Source organism: Melospiza georgiana, chromosome 11 (genome assembly GCF_028018845.1).
Source record: "Melospiza georgiana isolate bMelGeo1 chromosome 11, bMelGeo1.pri, whole genome shotgun sequence".
NCBI classification, from domain to species: Eukaryota; Metazoa; Chordata; class Aves; order Passeriformes; family Passerellidae; genus Melospiza; species Melospiza georgiana.
In genome coordinates, this window is record NC_080440.1 from 17,188,096 (window position 1) to 17,214,475 (window position 26,380).

The 26,380-nt window shown below is 67.2% G+C and overlaps 5 protein-coding genes across 9 annotated transcripts; 4 read left to right on the forward strand and 1 right to left on the reverse strand.

The window, feature by feature from the left end:
* The first annotated feature begins 623 nt into the window (after positions 1-623).
* On the forward strand, positions 624-4,350 carry NICN1 (nicolin 1, tubulin polyglutamylase complex subunit). The gene is made up of 6 exons (XM_058032251.1): positions 624-788; positions 1,374-1,547; positions 1,829-1,942; positions 2,309-2,380; positions 3,833-3,937; positions 4,059-4,350. Exons 1-6 carry the CDS (start codon positions 624-626, stop codon positions 4,098-4,100), a joined length of 672 nt encoding a protein of 223 aa, XP_057888234.1. The 3' UTR covers positions 4,101-4,350.
* Positions 4,351-4,579: 229 nt separating this feature from the next.
* Positions 4,580-6,618, forward strand: AMT (aminomethyltransferase). Its single transcript, XM_058032055.1, has 8 exons — positions 4,580-4,867; positions 4,942-5,022; positions 5,125-5,256; positions 5,428-5,506; positions 5,611-5,756; positions 5,846-6,026; positions 6,138-6,293; positions 6,395-6,618. Exons 1-8 carry the CDS (start codon positions 4,580-4,582, stop codon positions 6,571-6,573), a joined length of 1,242 nt encoding a protein of 413 aa, XP_057888038.1. The 3' UTR covers positions 6,574-6,618.
* A 71-nt stretch (positions 6,619-6,689) lies between these two features.
* TCTA (T cell leukemia translocation altered) lies at positions 6,690-7,464 on the reverse strand. Its single transcript, XM_058032256.1, has 2 exons — positions 7,133-7,464; positions 6,690-6,776 (listed from the first exon to the last, which is right to left on the reverse strand). Exons 1-2 carry the CDS (start codon positions 7,462-7,464, stop codon positions 6,734-6,736), a joined length of 375 nt encoding a protein of 124 aa, XP_057888239.1. The 3' UTR covers positions 6,690-6,733.
* A 343-nt stretch (positions 7,465-7,807) lies between these two features.
* UBA7 (ubiquitin like modifier activating enzyme 7) lies at positions 7,808-15,966 on the forward strand. Of its 2 annotated transcripts, none has more exons than XM_058031882.1 (24): positions 7,808-7,848; positions 7,953-8,118; positions 8,826-8,960; positions 9,028-9,134; positions 9,319-9,409; positions 9,519-9,660; positions 9,765-9,862; positions 9,969-10,115; positions 10,195-10,353; positions 10,508-10,615; positions 10,694-10,774; positions 10,859-11,014; positions 11,113-11,278; positions 11,356-11,552; positions 11,779-11,843; positions 11,995-12,169; positions 12,283-12,357; positions 12,714-12,903; positions 13,054-13,163; positions 13,251-13,337; positions 13,412-13,603; positions 15,235-15,336; positions 15,415-15,515; positions 15,788-15,966. In XM_058031882.1, the coding sequence occupies exons 1-24, from the start codon at positions 7,808-7,810 to the stop codon at positions 15,912-15,914; spliced, it is 3,018 nt and encodes a 1,005-aa protein (XP_057887865.1). In that variant the 3' UTR covers positions 15,915-15,966. The 2 variants fall into 2 exon arrangements, with proteins under 2 accessions (XP_057887865.1, XP_057887866.1); XM_058031883.1 differs by having other exon boundaries at positions 9,972-10,115; positions 15,788-15,950.
* A 3,160-nt stretch (positions 15,967-19,126) lies between these two features.
* CDHR4 (cadherin related family member 4) lies at positions 19,127-25,062 on the forward strand. 4 transcript variants are annotated; one of them, XM_058031973.1, is made up of 20 exons: positions 19,127-19,185; positions 19,573-19,593; positions 19,728-19,924; positions 19,996-20,158; positions 20,239-20,324; positions 20,440-20,535; positions 20,936-21,039; positions 21,112-21,248; positions 21,329-21,494; positions 21,582-21,732; positions 22,012-22,114; positions 22,308-22,523; positions 22,592-22,731; positions 22,816-22,963; positions 23,037-23,239; positions 23,321-23,460; positions 23,539-23,574; positions 24,521-24,587; positions 24,678-24,708; positions 24,836-25,062. In XM_058031973.1, exons 1-20 carry the CDS (start codon positions 19,134-19,136, stop codon positions 24,889-24,891), a joined length of 2,313 nt encoding a protein of 770 aa, XP_057887956.1. In that variant the 5' UTR covers positions 19,127-19,133; the 3' UTR covers positions 24,892-25,062. The 4 variants fall into 4 exon arrangements, with proteins under 4 accessions (XP_057887956.1, XP_057887958.1, XP_057887957.1 ...); XM_058031975.1 differs by lacking the exon at positions 22,012-22,114 and having other exon boundaries at positions 22,454-22,523; XM_058031974.1 differs by lacking the exon at positions 20,440-20,535.
* Positions 25,063-26,380: the final 1,318 nt, after the last annotated feature.

Genomic DNA, 26,380 nt, shown 5'->3' on the forward strand with positions numbered 1-26,380 from the left:
AAAAAAAAAATCGGTGAACTCTCAAATCTAATTTTTTACTAAATTTTTGATACAGACTCCGATTGTTTTATTAAAAAAAAAAAGACTTAAAAACCGGTGTGCGGCTGCCAGCAGTTTGTACGGGCTCAGCCCCCTCGGGCCGGCCCCGGGGGACCCGCCACGGTACCGGGACCGTCCCCATCCCGTCTGCTCCGAGCCCCGGCATCCCCAGCCGAGATGCGCCCCGGGTGGAGGGCTGACCCCGCACACCGGGGCCGGACCCGCCGCTTCACTCCGGGACGGCGCTGCCCGGGCACCGGGGTGGCCCCGGGAGGGCAGCGGTGGTGGGGGGGTGCTCAACCCCCAGCTCCGGTCTCGGCGCCGCGGGGCCGAGACAAAAATAAACCCGCCCGGGGATGGCGGTGCCGGTGCGGGGAGGCGCTGGGGTGGTCCCGGTGCGGGGGATGCCCGGAGCCCGCGCGGCCCCGCCCCCGGCCCCGCCCCCGGTCCCGCGCTCCCGTTCCCATCGCGGCGGGGCCGCCCCGGGGCGGCGGCGGGGCGGGGGCGCCCCCTGGCGGCGGCCGCGGGCGGTGACGCCATCCCCGGCCGGCCCCGCCCCGGAGCGGCGGCCGCGCGGCGCCGCCATGTCGGGAGCGGCGGGGCCGGGTCCGCCCGCCGGGCCGGGCCGCTCCCCGCTGCCCTGCGCCCCCCGCCCCGCCGCCGCCCTGCAGCTGGCCGGGGGGGCCGAGCCCACACGGCCCGGCGTCGCCGTCATCGACCTCCGCTTCCCCCGCGGCGCTGCCGCCGATGTGAGTGCGGCCGCGCCCGCCGCGGTACCGGCGGGGGGGTACCGGGGTGGTCCCGTGGAGTCACGGGGGGATGCCGGGGGCGGTACCGGCGGGGGCCGTGCTGGGGTGGTGCGGAGGAAGACAGGGGCCGTGCCGGGGACGGTGCAGGGCCGGGTGCGGTGTCGCTCCCGGGGTGGGACGGGGGATGCCGGGGGCAGCGGCGGGGCGGGGCGGGTGGGGATGCCGGTGCCGGTATGGGGACAGGCCGGGGGCGGTCCCAGGGCAGAAGGGATGCCGTGGGCGGGATGGGGAACATGTGAGGGGCGGTCCTGGGGCGGAGGGGATGCCGGTAACCGGCTGGATGCCGGTGCTGGGGTACCTCCCTTAGCGATGCTGGGCGGGATGCTGGGGATGCAGTGCCCATCCCAATAGAGTAGGGGATGCCCGTGCGGGTCCCGATATGGGGCTGTGCTGGTGCGGGTACGGGGCCGTGCTGATCCCCCTGTGGGAGGGGGACTGCCGGTGCCCGTCCCAGTACTGGAGGGAGATGCCGGTGCAGGTATATGGAGGGATGCTGTTGTGGGGCTGAGGTCGCCGGTTCCGCAGGTGCAGGAGATCGTGTTCAGGAACTTCTACACGGCGTTCCTGAGCGTGCGGGTGCAGCGGCCCGGCCCCGGCGGCTCCCGGCGCTGGGTGACCTGCCTGCGGGACCTGTGCCTGATGCCTTGCCCGCACACCGAGGAGGGCTCCCAGGACTACTTCTGCCTCCACCGGCACCAGGTCAGCATGTCCGGATGGGCCCGTGGCATCAACCCCCCCCCGGGGCTCACCCTCTTTGCCCACACCCCAGCATGGCTCCTGCTCCAGTGCCCGTGTCCCACTGACCCCCATGGCTGCCAGAGTCCCTGTGCCCCACTCAGCCCAGCCAGCCCTCATGGGACAATGCTTCCCTTGGGCTTTTTCCATCTGGGGTGGGTTGGGAGTTTTGGGAGGATACCCCAAAAGCTGCCCCCCGTCAGTGCCAGCCCCTGTGGTTACCCTCCCTGTCCCTTGCCCTGCAGATGCTGTGTGACGTGGACCAGGTGACAGCAATGCGGTTCATCCTGCGACAGCCCTCCCCAGTCTGGCTCCACTTCACCATCGAGGACCTGCAGATTTTCCCCCCTGGGCAGAAGGTGAGCAGGTGCCAGAGCTGCCCCACTGCCAGGCATGGGCAGGGGGCCTGGACAAGCCACTGTCCTGCTCTGTGCCTGCATTTCCCCCTACAGCTCTGGGGAGCACACACAGGGATGTGCCTCCAAGTCCTCGTCCTTTGCTGGGGCATTTGGGATCCACTTGTGCTCCAGTGGTGCTGGGGAAGGGACTGCTCCAGCAGCCACTCAAAACACAGAATTCCCTACAAAATTGTCTTTAAAGATAGTAAAGTGACATTTCCAAAGCAGTATCACAAGGGGTAGGCTCTAAGCCCCAGCACGCTGCCTGGTGGAAAGGATGGAGATAGGGTTGGGAACATCCTGTGTGACCTTCTGGATCTGTTTCAGAGTCCTCAGAAGGATTTTCCCTCCTGGCTCTCCCAGCTGACCCCTCCGGAGCAGCCAGCCAGCCTGCACGGGGTGAGTAATCACTGCTGAGGTTCTGGGGGAAGGAGGGGCTTCTGTGGGGTGACAGCCATGAGCATCCATCAGGAGGCTGCCAGGCCCATGCCTGCCTTGTTGGCTCCGGGCTTTCACCAGGAATAGCTGTGGAGCCCTGAAATAACCCCCCTTGTGCTGGAAGTAGTTTGCTGTACTAAGAAGAAAAATATCTCCGTGGGGATGTGCTATTTGAGGTGACATTTGAGTCTATTTGCCCTCTAGTCTGGGGACAGGAACGTCTCCAAGGGAGAAGTGGGTGCACAGTGCCACTCAGCCGATGGGTGGGATGCACAGGGATGGGACAGGAACAAGAACATCCCGTGGGAGCAGTGGGTGCCCAGCACGGTGCAGTGGCAGGTGGGATGTGTGGGAACAGGGACAGGGACGACATCACTGGGGGAGCAGTGGGTGCACAGCGTCGCTCGGGCTGGCTGGGACGTGTGGGGACAGGGCTGGTTCCCAGTACTGTGCACAGGGTGTGCTCTGGGGAACACATTGCCCAGCCAGGACAGCATGTGGGCAGAGGGGCATCACAGCCACGGCACGTGTTTACAGATTGCCAGCCACATCTGCCTGGCAGATGGTGACCTTTGGTGGCAAAGTCCGGGCAGAGCAGGGCCAGGATGGGAGCTGGCTCGCCCGTGGGAACCTGCTGAATCAGCTGAAGGTGCTGCCTCAGGAGGGTGGCACACAGCCCACCCCTGCCCGGGCAGTTCTGCTGCTGGGCTTCCATGCTACGGTGCTCACACTGCACCAGCAGTGAGCCTGCTGTTCCCAATCCTTGCCCAGCTGTGGGACAGTTTGGGGAGGGCACCTCAGTCCCTCGCTGATTGCTTGGATCATGTTCCCCTTGGCAAGGAGTATCCGAGGCAGCTGCCAGAGGTTGCTCTGAGATTGGCTCTTCCCAGCATCACCACGAGGCACCCCTCAGCCCAGTGTGACAGAGCTGTGCCCCCATGGGAGCTGTTCCCCACCCAGGGGAGCTGCTGCTGAGCCCACACGTCCCACCTGGCTAAAGGTCCCTGGGGTGAGCCAGCCCGTGTGCCCAGGATTCTGCCCCCAAGCCCAGGGAGCGTCACATAGTGAGGCTGTTGGGAAACTCTGGACTGCGTGATTATGTTTTTAATGATTAGCCAGCAATCAGCTTTCTGCCCCCATCCTGGCCACCTGCCAGCAGGGGTGGGCTGTGTTGGCACCGCAGCGCCCAGAGATCAGGGTCACTCACCCATGTCCCCAGTGGTTTGTTTTCCTAGAGAGGGGCCCTGCTCACCTCATGTTGGGAAACCACCTGCAGCTCAGGAATGTGGGCACCATCACATGCCTGGCTCCCTGGGAGGCAAAGCCATCCAGCCACACCACTGCCCAAACTCAGGATCATCCAGCCCATCTGGGCCATCCCTGCTTCACAGCATTGTGCCCACTTCTTTCCAGGAGCTCCCCGATCCAGAGAAGGTGTCGACAGAGGTGCAGCAAATGTGGGTGCTGACAGAGGTGATCCGGGCTCGCCAGGCAGCTGCCCGCATCGGGCGCTTCGACGTGAGTCCCACCACCCTGCTGACAGGGACCTGGCCTTGCCACAGGGCTCAGGAGCCCTCCCAGAGGGGCTGGAGCATCCCAGCAGTGCTGTGCAGACAGTGACAGTCGCTCTCTTCCCCAGGTGGATGGCTGCTACGATGTCAACCTGCTTTCCTACACCTGAGCCCGCTGGTGCTGGTGCCAGCTGGGCAGAAGTGCCCCTTCCGTGCTCCCGGGGCTGAGTGGACTCCTGCGTTCCCGCCTCGGCCATTGACCCCGCGGGGCTCCCAAGCCCTCCCTGTGCCCCTTCCCTGACTCCCTCTGCTCTGCCCAGCCACGAGGGGCAGCGCTGCCACTCCAGAGACCCCTGGGAGCCTCTCCCGGGCACGTCCCGTGGGCAGAGCCCGGACATTGCAAGGGGGTGCGGGGGGACCGAGGGGTGCGGGGCTGCTGAGGGGTCACCACTAAAAGCTGCTACGTTGGCCCTGCCTGTGCCCGCCTGTCTCTGGGGGATGGGGGTGGCCGTGCCGGCAGCCCCGGGGAGGCGGTGCCGAGGGCGGGCCGGGCCGGGGGCGGGGGCCGGGGCCAGGGCCGGGCGGACTCCATGTCCCAGGCGCCCCGGGGCCGGTCCGAGCCGTGCCGGGAGGGAGGAGGAAGAGGAAGATGCTGCGGGCGGGCTGCCGCGCCGCGCTGTCCCGCCGCCCCCCGGGCTCGGCGCCGCGGAGAGGGGCCGGGGGCGCCGGGGCCGGGGGTACCGGGGCCGGGGGCAGCGGGGCCGGCGAGGAGCGGCTGAAGCAGACGCCGCTGGATGCCCTGCACCGGGCCCGCGGCGGGCGGATGGTGCCGTTCGCCGGCTGGAGCCTTCCGCTGCACTACGGGCAGGGCCACCTGCAGTCACACCTGCACACCCGCCGCCACTGCTCCCTCTTCGACGTCTCCCATATGCTGCAGGTAGCGGGGTCGGGATGAGGGGCTGGAGCAGGGGGGCGGCCGCGCCACCTCACAACTCCCCCGGCCCCTTGCAGACCCTGGTGTACGGCCGGGACCGCATCAGGTTCATGGAGAGCCTGGTGGTGGGGGACATCGCCGAGCTGAAGCCCGGACAGGTAGGGGGCACTGGGCAGGCACCCGGCATCCGGTGCGGTCGGAGGTGCCCGGGATGCCCTGGGAGGGTGCGGGCAGCCTGCCAATGCCGCCGTGACCCGCAGGGCACCCTGACGCTGCTCACCAACGACAAGGGCGGCATCACGGACGACCTCATCGTCACAAACACGTCAGAAGATCACCTCTACGTGGTGTCCAACGCCGCCTGTGCTGACAAGGACTTGGCCATCTTGAGGGTATGGGCTGCCTGAGCCCCGCGGGAGGTGGGACAGGGAGAAGGACTCAGTGGGAATGAGTCCTTCTGCCTTTTGGTGACACCGGTGTTGCGCAGGGTGAGGTGGCCACGGCCACGCGTGGGGCTGGCACTGGCCTGGCCCCCGTGCTAGCAGCCACTGTCACCCTGGCAGGACAGAGCGGCGCAGCTGCAGGCCACGGGCAGTGATGTGCACCTGGAGGTGTCAGACAATGCGCTGCTGGCTCTGCAAGGTAGTGGGGGCCCCACGCGGGCCTGCCCTCCTCCTGCCCTCCCTGTCACCGCCCTCCCCACCTGCCCCCCTTCCATGGGCACTTCCCGCCACCTGCCTCCCCAGGTCCCTCCATGGCACGGGTTCTGCAGGCAGGGCTGTCGGATGACCTGGCCAAGCTGTCCTTTATGAATAGCATCTCCACAACCGTGTTCGGCGTGCCGGGCTGCCGGGTCACGCGCTGTGGTTACACTGGCGAGGATGGCGTGGAGGTACCCAGGGAACTGTGCCAGCATCCCTGCTGTGGTACCAAGGCAGGGGAGGGCCGTGCCCCACTGACCCTGCCCGTGTCCTGCCCTAGATCTCGGTGCCCGCGGCGCGGGCGGTGGAGCTGGCCGAGCAGCTCCTGGGTGTCCCCAATGTGTGGCTAGCAGGGCTGGCAGCCAGGGACAGCCTGCGCCTGGAGGCCGGGCTCTGCCTCTACGGCAACGACATCGACGAGACTGTCACCCCTGCCGAGGCCGGGCTGATGTGGACTCTGGGTACGTCCACCTCCACCTCCTCCTTGGGGCAGGCAGAGCAGCAGGGTGTCCCCAGTGGGTACAAGGGGACCAGTCAGGCATCACCAACCCTCACCCATCTCTACCCTGCAGGGAAGCGCCGGCGTGTGGCCATGGACTTCCCTGGTGCTGCTGTCATCATGGCACAAGTGAAGGAGAAGCCAAGGCGCAGGCGCGTGGGGCTGACGTCGGTGGGACCCGCCATCCGGCCCCACATGGCCATCCTGGGCCCCGAAGGCAGGCCTGTGGGTAGGTGGGGGCACTGGGGCTGGCATGATCCTGAGCTGGGGCCATGGCATTGACAGGGGTTGGCCAGGCCCCATTCACCTCCCTGTATCCTCACATCCCAGGCACAGTGACCAGTGGATGTCCCTCTCCCTGTCTGGGCAAGAACATCGCCATGGGCTACGTGGAGGCAGCGCACAGCCGGGCTGGCACCGAGCTCACCGTCGAGGTGCGGAAGAAGCAGCACCCTGCAGTCATCACCAAGATGCCCTTCGTGCCCACCCAGTACTACATGGCCAAGTGAGGCCAAGCCCTTGCTGTGGGCACAGTGTCTCCAATAAACACCCTGTCCCATTTCCCTGGCCCCCTCTCTGTTTATGGTGGCAATGCCAAAACAAGGAGCAGCAGATGGGCACAGCACTTTAATGGTGTTGGCAATACCCAGCTGGCGGTCCTGGTGCTGCTCACTCCCGGTGTGTCTTCATGGGCTCTGTCGCGGGGCCATCCCTGCAAGAGAGAGAAGCAGCGTGAGCACGGCCGGGGCAGCACCAGCACAGCACCCGGGCACTGGGGCAGGCGCCGGCCTGTCCGTGCGGGTGGGCAGGGCGGGGGGCCCTCACTGGGGCACGCTGCTCTGGGGTGCAGCTGGGCAGGGTGGGGAGCTCAAAGGTCGGGGGCACAGCTTGGGGGACACTTGTCAGAAGCCACAGCTGGGGGGACGCTCGCTGGGTGGCACTGGGCAGGGGCCGCTCACCGGGCTGCGCCCCGAGAGCGCTGGCCGGGCGCGGGGGAGGGAGCCGGGCAGGCCCGCGGGGGTCAGCGGGGAATCAGCGGGTTTGGGCCCGGTAGCGGCCGGGACTCACCGGGGCGGGCAGTGCCGCTCGGCGGCGCCGTTGCGTCCCGCCGGGCCGGCGGGGGACAGGGAGTGCGCGCGGGGCCGGGAGGGCGAGGCCCCGGGAGCGGTGCCGGGGGAGCGGCGGCCGGAGGGGCCGGTGCGGTAGCAGAGCGCGGCCACCGCCCCGCCGTAGGCGCGCCAGGCCAGGCGGACGCCCAGCAGGCTGATGCCCAGCCAGAGCAGCAGCAGCTGGCACAGCGCGGCCCGCACGTCCTGCGCCGCCCACTCGGCCGCCAGCTCCCGGCCTAGCGCGGCCAGCGCCCGCCACGGCGGCAGCCAGCCCGCCGCCACCGCCGCCATGGCCGCGGGGTACCGGGCGAGGCTGCCGGGGAGGCGGAGCCTCTGCCCGCCCGCACCGCCGCCACAGCGCGGACCGCGGGGGCGGGGCCTCCCCTGCCGCCTGTGCTGTGGGGCGTGGCCTCGGGGGCGGGGCCTCCCTGCCGCCTGTGCTGTGGGGCGGGGCCTCGGGGGCGGGGCCTCCCCTGCCGCCTGTGCTGTGGGGCGTGGCCTCGGGGCGGAGCCTCAGAGCGCCAGTTTGGGGGCGTGGCCTGCCCCGTACCCGCCGCCATGCTGCGCTGTGGGGGCGGGGCATTGCGGGGTTGGCTCCGCCCCGGGGTGTGGCCGGTCGGTGGGTGGGGCTGTCATGGCGGGAAGCGAGGAGGAGGCGCGGTACTCGCGGCAGCTGTGAGTGCGGGTACCGGCACCGGGCACCGGAGCGCCACAGGGTCGGGGCAGGGCGCGGTGCAGCGGTGCCGGCCTCCGCTGACGGCCCCCGCCGGTACCCGCAGGTATGTGCTGGGCGGCGGCGCCCGGCGGCTGCCCGAATCGGCGGTCCTGGTGTCGGGGCTGCGCGGGACCGGAGCGCAGGTGGCGACAGCGCTGGTGCTGGCGGGGACCGGCTGCGTCGTCCTGCACGACTGCGGTACCGTCTGTGCCGCCGACCGCACCCAGCAGGTACCGGCGGGGCCGGGCGGGGCTCCTGGGGACAGGTACGGGTGAGGTTCACAGGTGAGGATCTCATAACAGGAACTAGCGAGAATGCCGGCAGTGGGTGCAGATATGGGTGGGGATCCCGATAATAGGTACAGTCAGAGGCCCCAGTAACAGGCAGAGGTACAGGCAGATGTCCCAGTAACGGGTATGGGCACAGGTCCCAGAGTACTGGTATGGATGAGGAGCCACATAATGTGTATAGGTATTGATAAGGGTCCTGGTAATAGGTACAGAATTATGTGGGGGTCTCAGTATCAGGTATGAGTATGGAGGGGAACCCCAATAATGGGTACCGGCAGCAATCCCAGTAACAGGCACAGGAATGGATGGGAAGGGCCCATAACATACACAGACAGGTACGTACAAGGATCTTGGTGCAGGTGCACACTCGGTGGGAGTCCCAGTAACAGGTATAGATGTGCCTGGGTGTCACAGTAACAGGTGCAGGTGGGAGAATCACTGTTTGCAGGTATGGGTTTGGGGTGAGGGGCTTCCAATCACCAGTACAAGCTGGGGAGGCTGGTAAGGCACAGGGTGCCCTTCATTGTCACAGGTAAGGTCCTTAGCAGAGGCCTCCTCCCCAGTGCAGACAGGGCCTGTGGAGCACCCCACAGTGGTGACCTGCACCCCAGACCCATAGGGTGTCCCACCATGTGTCCGCTTTGCAGTTCCTCCTGAAAGAGAGCGATCTGGGCCAGAACCGTGCCAAGGCGTCCCAGCGGGCCCTGGCTGAGCTGAACCCCCATGTGGTGGTCAAGGCTCACACCGGGGAGCTCTCGGAGGCTTTCCTTGCCTCCTTCAAGGTGAGCCTGCATGCCGGCACCGGGGGGAGCCCCGGGATGGCAGCGCTCGCTGACACACCTGGCACAGGTGGTGGTGCTGACCGAGTCCTCGCTGGAGGAGCAGCTCCGCGTCGGGGACTTGTGCCATGCCCGGGGCATCTGCTTCATTGTGGCTGACACCAAGGGGCTGGCAGGGTAAGGGGTCTCATGGGGTCCTGCACTGGCTGTGGGTCACCTTGTCCCCAGAGCCCCAGCCCTGCACTGCAGCCCTTGCCCCCGTAGCCCCCTGGCAGGGCTGCTGGGCCTGGGCAGGACATGGCAGTGCTGGGGCAGCTTGGTGGGGCACTTCCTCTGGCCAAACCCCGCCTGTCCTCTCCAGGCAGCTGTTCTGTGACTTCGGGGAGCACTTTGTCGTTGATGACCCAGCAGAAGGGGATCCAGTGTCTGCTGCTGTGGAGCACATCTCCCAGGTAGGAGGGACGGCAGCCCCTGCAGGTCTCCCAAAATTGCTGCCTCCTCCACTGGCTGTATGCCACCCTAGTCCAGTGCCCCACTCTCACGTAGCCTTCCCCTCCTCAGGGCAACCCAGGAGTGGTGACACACATGGGGACAGAGAACGGCCATGGCCAGCTCTTCCACGACGGTGACCTGGTGACATTTTCTGGCGTGCAGGGGATGACGGAGCTCAACGGCCAGGTGCCCGTCCCTGTGCATGTGCTCGGTGAGACCTCCAGGGGGATCCTGGCTGCCCTAGCTCAGGGTTGAGCAACTCACAGGTCCTTGGCAGTGACCTTGATGTGACATCTGTGCTCCTCTTGTCCCCAGATGCCTTCAGGCTGGAGATCAGCGACACCAGCTCCTTCTCGCCCTACCGCTGTGGGGGTCTGGTTTCACAGGTGCAGCAGCGCCAGGAGTGTTCTCATGTGAGTCCTTCTCGGCCCCACGGTGCTGCCACCCGTGCTGGGGCACTGCTGTGCCACACTGGGCCCCAGGAAAGCACTCACCCAGTCCCTGGTGCTGTGCTGGCAGAAGTCCCTGTGCCAGGCACTGGCGGAGCCCAAAATCCAGGTGGCCAGTCCCGAGGATCTGCCCCGCAGCCGCAGCCTGCACGCCGCCTTCCAGGCCCTCCACGCTTTCCGCAGGGAGCGGGGCCGCCTGCCCCGGCCCAGGGCACCCGTGAGTCCCTGTCCTGCTCCCGCCGGCCCTGCCGAGCCGCCCCGCCCTGCCGGGCACTGCCTCTCCCCTCTGCCCGCAGGCGGATGCCGAGCGGCTGCTGGAGCTGGCGCGGAGCCTGCGGGCACAGCAGGGTCCCCTGGACGAGGACATCGTGCGCGCCTTCGCCACCGTCAGCGCCGGGGACCTGTGCCCCGTGGCCGCCGTGGTCGGGGCGCTGGCGGCGCAGGAGGTGCTGAAGGTGAGCGGGGCGGGGTCCCGCTGGCCGCGGCTGTCCGGTGGCGTTTGGTGGCCACGAGAGGGCACCTCCTGCCCGCCTGGGGACGGCGGGGCTGCGGCGGGGTGAGGGGAGCGCCCGCCGGCCCCCTGCCCTGCCCACGGGCTGTTCGCCCCAGGCCATCACGAGGAAGTTCGTGCCCCTGGAGCAGTGGTTGTACTTCGATGCCCTGGAGTGCCTGGCGCTGGCGGGGGCTGCGCAGCTGACAGAGGCGGACTGTGCCCCGGTGAGACCCCGTGTCCAGCTCCTCCCGGCTGCTGGGGTGCCGAGCCTGCTGTGCTCACACAGCTCCTTGTCCCGGCAGAGAGGCTCTCGCTACGATGGCCAGATTGCCGTCTTCGGGGCCAATTTCCAGGAGACGCTGGGTCACCAGAAGTACCTGGTGGTGAGTGGGGACGGGCCGTGGCACTGGGAGGCTGCGGAGCGTCCAACAGGCACGCAGGGAGCTGCAGCATCTCTGCCCTGACAGGTGGGAGCTGGTGCCATCGGCTGCGAGCTGCTGAAAAACTTTGCCATGATGGGGCTGGCGGCGGGGCCGGATGGGGAGCTCATTGTCACCGACATGGACACTGTTGCCCTCTCCAACCTCCATCGGCAGTTTCTGTATCGCTCAGCAGATATATCAGTGAGGCAGCATGACCCGGGGGCTGAGCTCACCCCAAAGGGCATCCTGGCTGTTCCAGGGGCTCCCTAGGGCTGCCCACCCCTTCTCTGCCCTGGCAGGAGCCCAAGTCGGTGGTGGCCGCAGCAGCCGTGCAGCGCATGAACCCTGATGTCAGAGTGACCGCTCACCAGAACCAGGTGGGACCTGCTACCGAGATGCTCTATGGGGACAACTTCTTCCAGCGCCTGGATGGCGTTGCCAGCGCCCTGGACACCATAGAGGCCCGTGAGTGCCAGGAAGGGCGAGGGGGCCAAGCCCCTGGACCTGCTCCCTGGGGCCCCAGCACTCCTGGCTCCCTGCAGGCACCTATTTGGAGAGACGCTGTCTGCGCTGTCGCACACCACTGCTGGACTCGGGCACGGAGGGGACACGGGGGAACGTGCTGGCCATGGTACCGTCCCTGACTGAGCCTCTGAGGCCAGCCAGCGCCCCCAGGGATGGCACCTTCCCCATGTGTACCCTGCGGCACTTCCCCCGCACCATCCAGCACACGCTGCAGGTAGGCTGAGCTGCCCCAGCCACAGCACCCAGCGAGGAGGCACCGGGACCTTTGTCTTCCTTCCCCTTGTCCCCTCCAGTGGTGAGCCATGGGCAGGATATGGCCCCAGCTGCTTCCTGCTGGCAGCCTGAGTACTGCTGCTGGCCCTGCCAGAGCCTCCCCCTCCCCTGGGCTTGGGGGCATAAGGGGGAGGTCCCAGTGCTCAACACCCGTTTCTCCTCCACAGTGGGCCCGTGATGAGTTTGAGGGGCTTTTCCAGCTGCCTGCAGAACAAGTCAACCAGTTCATGGAGTGAGTGGGCGTTAGGGGCAGTGACACTGGGAGAGGAGCTTCCAGCTCTACCAGGGCACTGCTGGGAATGGGGAGAGGGTGCCAGATGCCACATCCCACCCAATCACAGGATTGCTCTTGGGCCAGCACGAGCAGCTGCCTGTATTTGCAGGGACCCAGCTTTCCTGGAGCAGCAGCTGCCCGGGAAGGTCCTGGAGCAGGTGTGGGAGAGCCTGCGGGAGCGGCCACGGGACTGGCGGGACTGCGTGCGCTGGGCACGGCGGCGCTGGCAGCGCTGCTACCACGATGCCATCGCCCAGCTGCTGCACACCTACCCCCCGGAGCATGTGAGCCCAGCAGCACAGGGCTGGCACCCCCTGCACGCCCGTCCCTCCAGCAGCCACCTCGCTGCAGCCAGGGGCACGCACTGCTGGGCCTGACTCTTCTCTCCCTGTGCCAGGAAACCAGCCCGGGTGTCCCCTTCTGGGCAGGGGACAGGAGCTGTCCCCATCCGCTGACATTCAACCCTGACAATGTGAGTGCAGGGAGGGAGAGCTGTGGGCAGAGGGGGAGCCAAGCCTGTGCTGGGCCTGCTGGGAATACTGAGCTGTAGTTGTGTTTTCATACTGGGAATACTGAACTGCTATGTCTGCCACAGCCTGTGCAGGGCTGCCGGGTCCTGGGCTGGGTCTGTCCCTGTCCCCTCAGTGAGGGCACGGCAGGGGACAGCTGGCACATGCTGTGTGGCCAGAGGAGGAGGAGAGGCTCCTCCACCTCCACTCTGGGGCAAAGCCAGGCAGTTCTACCAGCTCGGGGCAGTGCTGGCAGCCCTTGGCTATGTGGGACCACCCCTGCAAGGCACCCCATGGCCACCCCTGTTCTACTTCACAGGACACCCACCTGGATTATGTCCTGGCTGCTGCCCACCTCTTTGCCCAAGTGCACAGGGTGCCACCATGCAGGGACCGGGCGGCCATCCAGGCCATGCTCCGTGATGTGGTCCTGCCTCCCTTTGCACCCCAGGAGGGGCTCCAGATCCCCCTCACAGAGGAACCCACAGAGGAGGTACAAGTTCCCACAGGTGAGGTTCCCAGGTTTGTTCCTGTGTCCAGCCTGGTGGTGGTGGGGCTGTGGCTTCTTGTCCCTGCTTCAGCACCCAAGATGACCCAGACCAAGGTGGGGGCACCCAGCAGTGCCACAGAGCAGGAATATCGCATCCCTGTGCCCCCAGATCACAGGCAGCTGACAGAGCTTACCCAGGACCTGGTGCAGTGGAGACAGGAGCTGGTGGGAGATGAGGACACACAAGCACCCTTGATGGAGCCCATCCACTTTGAGAAGGTAACGGAGCCAGGCAGGTTGCCCTGCTCAGCCTGGAGGGGCTGATGTCCCCATGGGATGCAGATGTCCCCCCACTCTTCCCCACAGGACAACGATGTCCACATAGACTTTATCACAGCAGCGTCCAACCTGCGTGCAGAGAACTATGGCATCTCCCCTGCCAAATGGCAGAAGGTGAGAGGGGCAGCCTGTGGGGTCAGGAGTCCCTGTCCCGTGTGGGGCAGCTGGTGACACCCCGCTGTCCTCAGAGCAAGCGGATCGCTGGGCGGATCGTGCCCGCCATCATCACCACCACGGCGGCCGTGGCTGGGCTGGCGTGCCTGGAGCTCTACAAGCTGGTGTGGGGCTGCCAGGAGCTCGGCTGCTACCGCAACAGCAACATCAGCCTGTCTGCCTGCCTGCTGCTCCGTGTGCAGCCCCCGCCAGCCCACACCTACCGGGTAGGACCCTCTTCCCTGGGAAACTGCAGGTGGGGACACCCAGGGGCCAGTGGCACCTGCTGTGGGACAATGTCAGGGGGAGCCAGGGGAAAGGAAAGGAGGTGGCCACGCAGCAAGGGCAGCCCTGGCCATAGCACTCCAGAAATGGATCTGCATGCTGCAGTGGGCTGGGAATGCTCCAAGGCTCCAACCAGCTCCTTCCCCTGCATGCCGCCCCCAGCACTGAGACACTGCCACTGTCCCATTGGGATGCTGTGATGCTCTGGGTGCCCATGGGGTGGGACAGCCCCGGTGCCCCATGGCAGGCCCCACGCTGAGCCCCACAGCCGGGCTGGGAGCCGCTGCAGCCGCACTCATCTGGCTTATGGAAACCAGCTGCGGCAGGCAGAGAGCAGCTGGCACCGGGCCGGGAAGGGCCGCCCGGGGGAGCGGGGCCGGGGGTCCCGGCGCTGGGGAACCAGGGAGGGAGGGCGGGGGTGGGGGCAGGCCCAGATTGGGACCGTCTGGGCTATAGAGGCCCCTTTGTCTGGGGGTTTATGGCGTGCGAGGCAAGGCAGCCCTTCCGGCACGGCAGGAAGCGCCGATTGGAACCAGATTGGCCCGGGGGGCCCAGGGCCGGGGGCAGGAAGAGGGGGAGGGAGGGAGAGAGGGAGGCGACTCCACTGCCTTGCGCCGGCTCCAGCACCACCTCGGGCTGATGGCTGCCCCACGGCCCCCTCAAACCCCATGCCCAGCCCTGTGCCATCCTGGCTGCAGTGTCCCTGGATTGGCATCGTCCCTGGATGGAGGATGCTGCTGGGTCTGGCCATGCCCTCAGGTTCCTGCAGCAGCACCCAACACCTCCATGTGCCAGGGCGAGGACACCCGGTGTGACATTTCACACCCGGCTGCTTGGCTGTGGTGGGAAAACATGTCCCCAGGGCTTGCTTGGTGTGACCTGTGTCCCCATGGGGACCTGGGGAGCCCATGCTGGGGACCAGCCTTGTCCAGAGGAGTATGTTTCCCAGGGCCAGAGCAATGCACATTGGTGGAGGGCCAGGTCATGGCTTTCCCTTTGTGCTGAGCAGTTGCTGCCCCGGTGAGGAGGGGGTTAAGCCCTTCTTTGCACCAGTGGGATAAGTGCAGGCAGCAGAAGGCGGAGGTGAGAAGGCAGCAGAGAGCAGGAGGGAGAGTGACCAGGTGTGAGCACCCCTCCGGAGCGGGGCTGGGGCCAGGCGGGCAGTGCTGGCGCTGCCTGCAGCGAGGGCAGATGGCCGAGCAGCCCTGCCAGACGGCCCCGGGCTTGGCATCACAGCGGCCTCCTTGGGCCGGAGCAGGGGTCGTGGGGCCACAGGCATGAGAAGAGGTGATTGTGTGGGGCTGGGCAATGCCTCAATGGCCTTTTGTGCGCTGTCCTGGCCCGGGGCTAGGGGCAGTGCTGGCCCCACGCTGACACTGACCCTTAAGTGGACCCCAGCAGTGCTGGGGGGATAGCTGTGTCCCTCATTTCCCCTGCACCACCATGGTGCCCCCATCACCCTGCCCATTTCCCTGCCCTGGTGTCCCCAGCCGTTGTCCTGCAGCAGTCCCTGCCCCATGGGGCTGGGCAGGCAGGAGCTGGGGTGCCAGTGCTGGCTGCCACCCCCTGGCAGTACGGCGGGCGGGAGTGGAGCTGCTGGGACCGGCTGGAGCTGCGGGCGGTCGGCGCAGATGGACAGGCCATGACGGTGCAGGAGGTGCTGGACTGGCTGCAGGTGAGCCCAGCGCTGTCAGAGCTCAGTCAGGTCACCCTGGGGGATGCAGGGACAGATCCTGACACCCACCTCTTGCAGAGGACACATGGCTGGACCGTGACCATGCTCCTGTGTGGTGACACCGTGCTCTATGACAGCAAGGCAGATGCAGAGACCCGGGCCCGGCAGCAGGCACAGAGGTAGGGCCCAATCCTGACCCGGGGGGGCTTCCAGCCCCCAGTGCCTCAATCCTGAGCCACTCCAGCTGCAGTGCAGCTCCCAGCCGGCTGCTGGATAAACATCCTGCCGGCAGCACTTCCCGTGGCGGGACCCCTGCCCGGCCCCTTGCTGCCGGCCCCTGCATCCCACCAGCCTGGCCGGACACCCCTGAGGGGCCCAGGGCACCCCCGGAGCACTCAGCCAGCCTTGGGGGACAAGCCAGTGTCCCCAAAACCCCCTTCTTCTGCTACAGGTTATCCGAGAGCTTGGAGGATGCCAGGATGCCACAGCAGCAGGACCTGGAGCTGCTGTATATGTGCGAGGGAGAGGATGCTGAGGCTGAAGATAGCCGTCCCCCTCTCCTGTGCTCCCTGCCTTGAGCAAGAGCCCAATCCCTCCTGTCCCATGCAATAAACGCTGCAGGCTGCAATAGCCCTCCTTGCAAAACCCTCCTGCTTGCCCCTGCCTGGAGTCGGGGCACAGGCACTGCCTTTGATAAACGCTGCGGCGCCCAGACCGTATAAAACGGGGGTTTATTTACAGGGTGGGGGTGCGGGCCGCCGCAGCAGCCGGGCTAAATGTAGCCGATAACGTCGTTGCAGATGATGGGCTGGCGGCTGCGGCTGTTCATCAAGGCGGTGAAGCGGTGGAAGTCCGTGGCCAGCTGGGCGATGTTGCTGTGCGACTGGTGGAAGCAGGCGCCCTTGGGCTGTCCCCCCAGCCCCAGCGGGCAGGAGAAACGCTTGGTGGCGTCGCGGCCCCCCGGGCGGGCACCGTCGGTGCCCCGGGGCCGGGCCATGCTGGCCAGCTTGCGGCGCACGTTGCCCGAGAGGCTGAGCAGGAAGGCGGGAGGCTTGGCCAGCCGGCGGGAGGGCTCGGCGGGGGCCCGGCGGCGCGGCTCGGCGCCCACCTCGGGCAGGTCCATCCAGTTCTCCACCAGGTCAGCGAAGCAGTTGTCGCCCAGCACCAGAGGCTGCCGGTTCCGGCTCTGCGACAGCAGCGCTACGGTCCAGTCCTGCGTGTCGGCGGGCTCCAGGGCCCGCCACTGCTCCAGGCAGGCGTCCGAGGTGGATTTGGGGCGCACACGGCGGGCGGGGGCGGGCGGCGGGGCGGCGGGGCCGGCGGAGAGCCGGTGTGCGCGTTGGCAGGGCAGCAGATGCCGGCGCCGCACGGGCGCCTCCTCTTCCCTCCACGTGCCCCCCGACGCCTCCGAGTAGCCCGAGTCGAACTCCAGGCTGCGCTCGCTGGCCGGGGGGGAGCGAGCGGCCGGGCCGCCTCCTTCCTCCTCCTCGCCGCCGGGGTCCAGGCTGCAGGCCGAGTCCGCCGCCGAGGCGGGGCGCGGGGCGCGGGGGGCCGGGCCCGAGGCCCTGCCGGGCTGGGGCGGCGTCTGCCGCGTGCCGTGCATGTGCGCCCGCGGCGTCGGGCCCGCGTCCCGCCGGCACCACTGCAGGGAAAGGGAGATCAGCGCAGGGCCAGCACCGCCATCCCCATCCCATCCCCATCCCGTCCCCATCCCCGTCGGCACCCCGCGCCCCCCCGCCCCGGCTGGTGGGGGCTCCGCTGGCGCAATGGGCGTGCGGCGGGGTGCGGAGAGCGGGCCGCAGGTCCCGGCTTGCCTCCAGCCCCGGGCCCCGCTTTCCTGCGGCTCCTGCGCGGAGCCGGCCGGCGTGCAGCGGCTTGTCGGGTGAGCAAGCAGGCACCCAGCCCCGGCCGTGCCTGCGGGAAATGACAGAGGGCCACGGCACGTAGGAGCGGGCGCTGCACTGCCCCCCCGAGAGCCCCTCGAGTGCCCCGTTCTCGGCGGGGAGGCGGCCGGGACACCCCTCCGGCAGAGCCCCACTCGTGGCACGGAGCCAGCGGCAGCCCCGGGGCACCCGCGGGTGCTGGGGTGGGGCTCTGCCCCCGCGCCTCGGCAGGGCCACCCACCCACCCTGCGCCCTCCAGCTGGGGACACCCCAGGTGACGTCAGGGTGCAGCCCGGCCTGCGCCAAGGCCCGGGACCCCCCGAACGCCGGGAAATACGGGGACCAAGGCACGGCCGGGCGGGCGCTGGAAGGGACTGCTGGCTCCCGCAGCCGGGCCGCTCCTCGCTCTTGAATTCCTATTGTCTGAACCCAAAAGCAGGGTGTTACGTCCGCTTTCCTTTCCGCGTTGGAGTCGCGGGAAGCTGAGTGTGCAGGAGGGATTGCTTCCAGGACCGATAATTCCGTCCTCTCTGCCTGGCCCTGACACAGCTGCTGGCAGGACTGTCCTTGTCCCTCTCCGCGTCCCCGTGCAAATCCCTGTCCCCCTCCCCGCTGGCTGGTACCCTCTCATCCAGCCCTAGTGGCAATGTGCCACCACTCCGAGCCGCCCAGTCCTGCCGCTGGCCGGGAACACCGGGGCAGCCGGTTGTGAGGTGCTGGGTAAGCATGTGGCAGGCCCAGGAGAGCCGAAGGGCCACCCTGTCACCGCCGTCCCTCGGGGCAGCCCAGGTGGGAGGCAGGGTGGCAGCTCCGGGGGCACGGTGCCGCTGGCACCTTGACAGCTGCACACTGTGCCCGCTGGCCACCCGTGCCCCCGCTCCGCCAGGGTCCCACCGGGCGCACACGTCCCCGCGCCGCCTTTGGCCTCTCCTGTAATGTCACGGCCTTGATGTCACCGGCAGCGCCCGGACGTCACGGCAGTCCCGCAGTCCCGGGGCGGCGGGGCGCGGTGGTCTCGTCCCGTCCCGTTCCCTCCCGGTGCCCGCGGCGGCACTCACCCGGTCGGCGCCGAGCTCGTCTGGGCGGGCGTTGTGCATGCCCGGTCCTGCTCCGCCGGCGCCGCTCCCGGCGCCGCTCCCAGAGCCGCCGGTGCCGGTGGCGGAGCGGCAGCAGCAGCAGCGACAGCGGACGGAGCGCCCGGCCGTGCCCGCCGCCTCCCGGCGCTGCCCGGCGGCCCCGCCCCGCCCCGCCCCGGCCAATGGGGCCGCCGTAACGTGAGCCCGGCCCGCACCGGCACCGCCGCCCCGGGGCCCCGCCCCGCCCACGGACCCCTCCCCGCCGCCCCGGGGCCCCGCGCCGGGCACCACCCGGGCACCGCCGGGCCAGGCGGGTCCGTGTCCCGGCCGGCGGCACCCTCGGGCACCGCGGGGCCCGCAGCTCGGTACGCCCCGCCGGGAAGGAGGGCAGCCCCGGTACAGAGCCCTGGTGGAGGCATCCCCGCCGGCACCCCGCGGCACCGGGCTGCCAGAGCCGGGCTGGGCGCTGCAGGCGGGAAGGGAAGAGTGACCCGGGCCGCCGTGCCCGTTAATTGGGAACTAATAGCGCTTAATGGGGATCCCGGGAGAAGCGGCACTGGTTTGCAAATGAACGAGAACACGGCCAAAAATTACCTCCCAGCTAATTTTCCCGGTTCCCGAGCGTGCCGCGTGGTGAAGCAGCGTGGGGTGGCAGCCGAACCCCACGGAGGGGCTGGGAGCGGCGGCGTGCAGAGCCGGGGGCACTGGAGCCGTGCCCTGTCCCTCCCCTGGCCGGGCCGGCCACCACGGGTGGGGATGGGCGGCATGACGCCGGGCTGGGGTGGTGCCCAGCAGCCCTGGCAACCGGCTGCAGCTTGTCCCAAACACACAGCGAGCCATGGGCATGCACGGACACCTCACCTTCCTCCTCCTCAGCCTCTGTGCCCCGGGTAGGTGCTTCAAGGTCGCAGTGTTCAGGGCACTCTGTGCCAGAACGTGGGTGGATGACTGAGAGGAAGGCAGCAGGGAAGAGGCTCTCCTCGGTTGCTCCCACATTCCTGGGGCTGACCCCAGCATGGGCAGAGGGGTTGGCAGCTGTCTGGCTGGGTTCAGACAGGGAGGGGGCATCACACGAGCATGCTCGGGACATTGCCCAGGTGTCCTCAGGGTGTCCTCAGCATTGCCAGGATGTTACTGGGGCTTCTTTGGGGCATCACTGTGGCATATCCAGACACCAGTGGGGTTTCATCAGAGCATCTCAGAGGGAATTCTGAGGCCTCCCCAGGGCATTGCTAGGGCACACCTGGCAGGCTGTGGTGACACTCTCCTCTTTGCAGGGACTTTCGTCAGAGCAACAGGTAAGAGTGGGGTGCTTTGGACCCAGCCGTGTCTGCCAGGGAAAGCTGTGCCTGCACTGGTGCTTGGCTGCAGGAGCAGAGCTCCGTAAGCACAGCTGGATGAGCCATCAGTGCTCCCTGGGGTCTTCCACCAGTCCTGCCTGACCTGCCACGTGTGGTGACCCTGAGTGAGGACACAGTGCCAGGCGCCCGCGTCGCTGAGGTGACAGTGTCCTGCAGCAACTCAAGCAGCAGTCCCAATGTCACCCTGCATAGCATCGAGCCCGAGCACCCCTTCAACTCCATCGCCATCAGCTCTGACCCCACGGATGCCACCACGTTCCGGGCAGAGGTGTGGCTGGGGAATGGGAGGGGGGCAGGAGCTGGCAGGCGCCCTGCTGAGTGCCTGTGTCCCCATGGCAGGTGACACTGCGTGCTGGCGCAGAGCTCGATGCCCGCCGGGTGAACCAGTACACACTGATCCTGCGGGCTGCTTGTCCTGGTGAGGATGAGGTGGAGGAGCGGCTCTTTGTCCGGGTGACAGCAGGGCACGTGCTGCGCTGTGACACCCTCTTTGCCAGCCCAGGTAGGAACAGGGGGGCACAGGGCAGTGGGGGCTGTGGGTGCCAGCCAGCACCGAGCTCCCACAGCTGTGCTCTGCTCCAGAGGCTGATGTGGTGCAGGTGCTGGCAGATGTGGCGCCCCGGACACCCCTGTACGTGGTGCTGCCACAGCCACTCGGTGGGCTGACGGTGAGTGGCAGCTCCCTGGGGGCCACACCCCCACAGAAGGGAGCAGCCTTGGGGACAGCAGAACCCCAGGTATGGAGGAGTGGGACAGGGGTTCCCATCACCCTCCTTTCTGCAGTTCAGGCTCCGAAACCACAACACACCACTCACGCTCACCCACCGGGGCCTGGTGCGGGCACCTGACAATGGTTTTGATCCCAGCAAGGACACTCAGGTGGGCACCAGCACCGCCAGGCTGGTCACAGCCACCTCTCGGTCCACTGGGGCTTAGCCCCTCCCTGGCCACAGCTCTCCACATCCTGCTCTGCCCCCTGTCTCCCCCTGGACCCACAAGAGCTCCAGCCCTGTCCCCATCCCCTTCTGCATATCAAGTCCTGTCCATATCCTCATCCCTGTCTGTATTCCTGCTCATTCTAGTCTTCAGCTCATACTTATCTCCATCTCCACGCCTCTTCCCACCTCTGTTCCTACTCCAAGCCCCATTCTCGTCTCTTGCCCCCTCTCCTTTGTCTCTGTTCCTGTTTCTGTTCCCATCCCATCGCTATTCCTGTCCCCATCCCCATCCCCATCCCCACCCAGGGCTGTCCCACAGCTGCCCTGGTGCTGGCCCACAGACATTCCTGTTGGACATTGAGGTGATGGATCATCACGGGCACAACTGCAGCAGGGCTCTGAGGGTGGAGGTGCTGCCATCACGCCGTCCCCGCGTCACCTTCCCGTGAGTGGGGCCGGCCCAGGAGGGGGGTGCTGGTGGCACCAGGCCGTGCCACAATGCCCACCTCGCCTGCAGTGAGCCACACCGGGCTGTGACGGTGACAGAAGGCATTGGCCCCAGGGAGGTGGTCACACAGGTCCATGCCAGAGGGGACAATGTCCGCTATGCCATCCTGGCTCCCGTGGCTCCCGTGCTCTTTGCCATTGACGAGGGTGAGCAGGGTAGCGGGGATCCCCAGGGACACCCTGTCACTGTCCCTGTGCCCAGTGCGAGGCCATGGCTGCTCCTGCAGAGACAGGGGAGATCCGCAGCACCCGGCAGCTGCCGGCGAGCCGTGCCCAGCTGCTCATCCAGGCTTACAACGTGCTGCACCCCGACGACCGCGCCACCGCCACGGTCAATGTCACCGTGCGGGGGACAGACCGCCTGGCACCGAGATGTGTCCCAGCCATCTTTGTGTACGGTTCAGGGAGGAGCGGGGTGCGTGGAGTCTGCTAAATCCAGGACATGGGACAGAGGCTGAGCTGCTGGCTGCCCCGCCACAGGTCCCAGGTGCCCGAAACCACGTCCCCTGGCAGCACGCTGGTGACACTGAGGTGCACCGGCTCCACAAGCACTGATGGGTGTCTGCACTATGCTCTCGAGGGGCCTCCCTCCTCCCTCTCCCACTTCTGCATGGAGGGGCCACAGCTGAAGGTGAGTGGGGCCATGGGCAGCGCCCAGGTGGACAACAAGGCTAGACCCTGGAGCCCAGTGGGACAATGGGACCCTGTGACATGTGCTGTCATGCCAGGTTCTGAGTCAGGGCTCCCTCTCCCCAAGTCCTGCTTGTTCTCCTCACTTACTCCCTCCTTCTCCCCTGGCATCACAGCCTTGTGGGACAGCCAGGCTTTGTGGGACACTCTGGCTTTGCAGATCATCTGAGCTTTGCAGAGTGCCTCAGCTCAGCCTGAGTCTCCCCTCCTGGCTTGGCAGGTCAACACCACCCTGGACTATGACTCGGAGGCCATGGCTGCTCTGGGCTTCCAGTTCACAGCCACCATTGTGGTGACAGTGGGAGGGCAGCCCCGACAGAGCAGTGAGTGCCCATGTCCCTAGGGTGGGAAAACACCTCTCCCAATCCCCAAACCGGCAGATCATGGAGGAAACATTCCTTCCCTGCTGCCCCAGAGATGCCCACCCCAGAAGTGGTGCCTCCGTCCCCATGTCACCCAGCCTGGCACAGACTGTGGGGTGGTGCCAGCCTGGCTGAGCAGCTGTGTGCCACACAGCCCGCGTGCCCGTGCTGGTGACGGTGACACCTGTCAATGAATTCAGACCGGCGTGCCCCAGCAGCGCCACCTTCACCGTGCCAGAGACAGCAGCTTTCGGCAGCGTGGTGGGGCGTGTGGCTGGCACTGACCGTGACTACCCCCAGGACAGCCTGGAGTACAGCCTGGAGGGGGGCCCTGGCCCCGCACAGCCCTTCTCCATCGACAGGCGCACTGGTGAGCCCCCTGCCCCTTCCCCAGCCCCATGGCACCCACGGGCTCCCAGCAGCTCACGGGTCCCACAGGCGAGATCCGCGTGGTGGGAGCCCTGCACTCGCAGCAGCACAAGAGCTACAGGCTGGCGGTGCGGCTGACGGACACCCACCATGACCTGGACCCGAGGAAGAGGCAGAGCCGTGTGTGCGATGTGTCTGTGCGCCTGCAGGTGTGAGGGCAGCCCGCTGGGTGGGCTGTGGTGGGGGCCAGGACTGGGGGTGCCCACCCCACGGCTTCCCCCTGCTCCCGGCAGGCTGTGCCGGACCAGCTGCCGGAGTGCACCCCCGAGGTGCAGGAGCTGCGGATCACGGCCGGGGCCCCGGGCAGCCGCCAGCCTGTCACCCGCCTGCTGTGCCACGGCGGCCCCGACAGCGCCTCGCTGACCTACACCATTGTTGGAGGTGAGGAGCGGCCAAGGCACGGCACAAACCAGCCCTCGCCGTGCTGTGACACTGAGCAGACCCTCTCGCCCAGGCAATGAGGATGGGCGCTTTCGGATGGAGGGGAGCACCCTTGTCTACCTGCCCGCTGCCCGAGCCGAGCCCCGGCCCTCTGTCCTGCTGGTGGAGGTGGGGGGCGGCTCTGGTGGCCGCCGCCGCAGCAGCCTGGTGGCCCTGGTGGTGCAGGTGACCCCCCGGAGCACCCCGGTGCCAGCCAGCACCACCACCCAGCGCACGGTGAGCACAGCCCGTGACCGGGAGGAGCTCCAGGGTCCCTTGGAGCACCTCCCCATGGCCCCTCACCCCCTGCCTCCACAGACGCTGCAGAAGGAGCCGCTGGTTGTCCTGCACACGGAGGCAGCGTGGCACCCGCCAGCCTGGTTTGTGGCCGTGCTGACCATCTCTGGTGTCCTGCTGCTGGCCACCCTGGGCTGCACAGCCCGGAGCCTGCTGTGCAGGTGAGCCCCAGCCCTCCTCGTGGCACGGCTCAGTGAGCAGGGCCGAGGGCTCACGGCTGCCTGCTGCTCCTCCCACAGCAAGCGGGCCTCTGGCAAGCTGTTCCTGGCCAAGAGGTGAGTGCTGCATGGCCGGGGTGGTCACATTGGTGGTTGTATTGCCCTTGCAGGCAGCCAGGGAGACACAGCACACAGGGTGTGTTTGATATTCTCTGCATTTGGCTGTGGCTTGCTGTGCCAGGGAGCTGTCTCTGCCCAGGGCAAGGGTGCAGCCCTGATGGGGGCTATGGAAGCAGAGAGAGCAATTTGGTCAGTAGACCATGATGTTGGGGCACAAACTCTGCAGTGGACAGGGTGGGATGGCACAGTGCTGGTGCAAGGCTGGGTCCTGCCACCAGGGCTGAAGTCACTGCAGCTCACCAGGGGAGCCCCTGTTTGGCTCAAATGAGCCCCATTTGTCAGGGAAAGCTCCCAGGGAAGAGCTGAGCAGGCTGCACAACCCCTGGAGGATCAGTGATGGTGACAGAGGACAGCCTGGGCAGATGCTAGAGCAGCCTGTGCCAAGTGTCTGCACAGCAAGGAGGGGACATGCAGGCCCATGGCAGGATAAGAGTCACCTGCAGTGGCATAACTGCCCCGAGGTGATGCATAGCAGGATCCAGGTTCATTGGCAAGGTTGGGGACACAGTGCTTGGTGACACTGGGACATGCAAGGGAGAAGACCCAGGGTCAGCCCCTGTGGGTGGCCCTGGCAGCTCCCCCAGCACAGCATCCTCCAACACAAGAGTGATGCGTGTCAGCACATGGCAAACAAGCAGACGTGGTGGCAGATCTGCTTGGTGCTCAGGCACTGGTGAAAGGTGGTGGTGCTTGGGGGAGCACAGCGCTGTCACAGTCCCCTCCTGTGCCAGGGGACAATCAGGTAGGTGGACGATGGGCTTAACAGGGTGCAGCTGGCAGGGCAAAACCTGGCTGGCAAGCCTCTCCCAGCAGCATCTCTTGGGGCTGAGGCCGGCAGCCCATCACTGGCACCATTCCCTGCCTTCCCCTCTTCCTTCTGCAGCTCCTGGGGTGTGGTGGAGCACGGCAGGGACAAGGAGGAACAGGGACACCCACATGCCAGCAGCCCAGTGAGTGTGTGGCAGCGAGGGTGGGTGCCCTGCCCGGGGGGCAGAGGAGCCCTGTGGCCCTGAGCAGCCTCTCCCGTCTCCTCCCCACAGGGGCAGCTCGATGGCCACGCTCAGCACCGACGTGAGTGCCCTGTCCCACAGCCCCACCAGCCGGCTCTCGTTGTGCCCCCCAGGGCAGGGGAGTTTGGGGACAGCAGGGACGGGGACCCGGCCCACAGGGCAGTGACTGAGCGCTGCCTCCATCCCAGGCGCCGGCAGGGATTATCTCTTCCGCAGCGTGACCGGGGCTCGGCGCTGGATCTGAAGGGGGCTCCTTGTGCCCCACAGCACCCGGGGCGGTGCTGGGCAGAGCACCGGGCGCTGGCACACAGCTGGCACAGCCCCGAGGAGACCCATCCTGTGTGGTCAAACCTGCTGCACACGGGGTGCAGCCACACCCTGAGCCGCCTCAGCCGGTGCGGAGCTAATAAATGTGTCAGAGATTGCACAGGCGGCTGTGATTGCCTCAGGGGGTCCCGGAGCAGGGCAGCGCTGCTGTGGCTGTCCTGCTGCGGGGGTCATTAGCACTGTCTCGTCAGCCATGTGGGTGCCGTGACCCGGGACAAGGATTAGCAGCTGCCTTGGCACTGAGAAAAAGGTTGCGAGAGCTTTGGCCAAGTCTGCTTCGCTCACAGAAGCATCTCTGTAGCCTCTGGATGTGACCCAGCCGGGGCAGTCCACAGGGAGGTTATCCGGGGCGAGAAAACTCAGCCACGGGTAATTTTGAGCCACTTTTGCCCCGAGTCCCGTGTCCCCCTCAAGCTCTGCTTTGTTACAGCGCTCGCAGGCGCGAACGGCTGGGATGAGCAGCTGGTGGGCAGAGGGGATGGGTTGATAATTGGGAGGAAAAGTGAATTAGCGTGGGTGCAGGTGAGCGGGACGCCGCAGGAGGAGCTGGGAGCGGCGGGAGGCTTTGAAGGCGTCAGCCAGCGGGAGGTGGGAAAGCGGTGATTTGAATTTCAAAGGAGCGCGCCACGGGACGCCTCCCCGGCAGCTCCCGGGGAAATGAAGCATTGGCGGGATAAGAGGGAAGAGACTAATTTGGGGAGTAGGTGACTAAGGGGAGGGAAGGGGAGCAAGGGCCAGCCGTGAAATTTCACAGTGAGAGGGGTCACCGGTGTGACTTTGCCTGAAAGGTCCCTTTTGCCCTGAACCCACTGGAACCGTGACCGTCCGGGAATTTAACCCTTTGCGGTATAGGAGTGGTGCCTGAGCCCGTCCCATTGGCGAGATCCCGCTCGCAGCGGCGGCCGGAGTGGGATGCGGAGCGGCCCCGGGGGCTCGGGGCGGGGAGCTCAGAGTGTGGGACGGCGGGACGGCCGGGTGTGGGTTTGTACCGGGAAACAGGGGGTGCACACCGGCCGGGTGCGGGTTTGTACCGGGGAACACGGGCTGCAGAGCGGCCGGGCGGGGGCTCTGACCGGGGAGCGCCGCTCGGAGCGCGGAGCCACGGGCCCCGCCCATTGGCCGAGCGCTCCCCCTTCTCCGTAGGCAGCCAATCAGAGGGCGCTTCCAGCGAGGGGGCGGGGCTCTGGCGGGCGTCACGTGTGCCTAACGTGCGCTGTCGTCCGCACTCGGGAGAGGGCGGGGCGGCTCTGCGCTTGAGTGACACAGAGTTTGACCTATCAGCGTCCAGAGAGGGCCCCCGTGGGGCGGGACGCGGGTGCGGACTGGCGCGCAGGGCCAAGGGGCGGGCTTTGGACGGCGCGGTTGCTATGACGGCCAGCGCCGGGCCCCGCCCGCCCGGGCGCCGC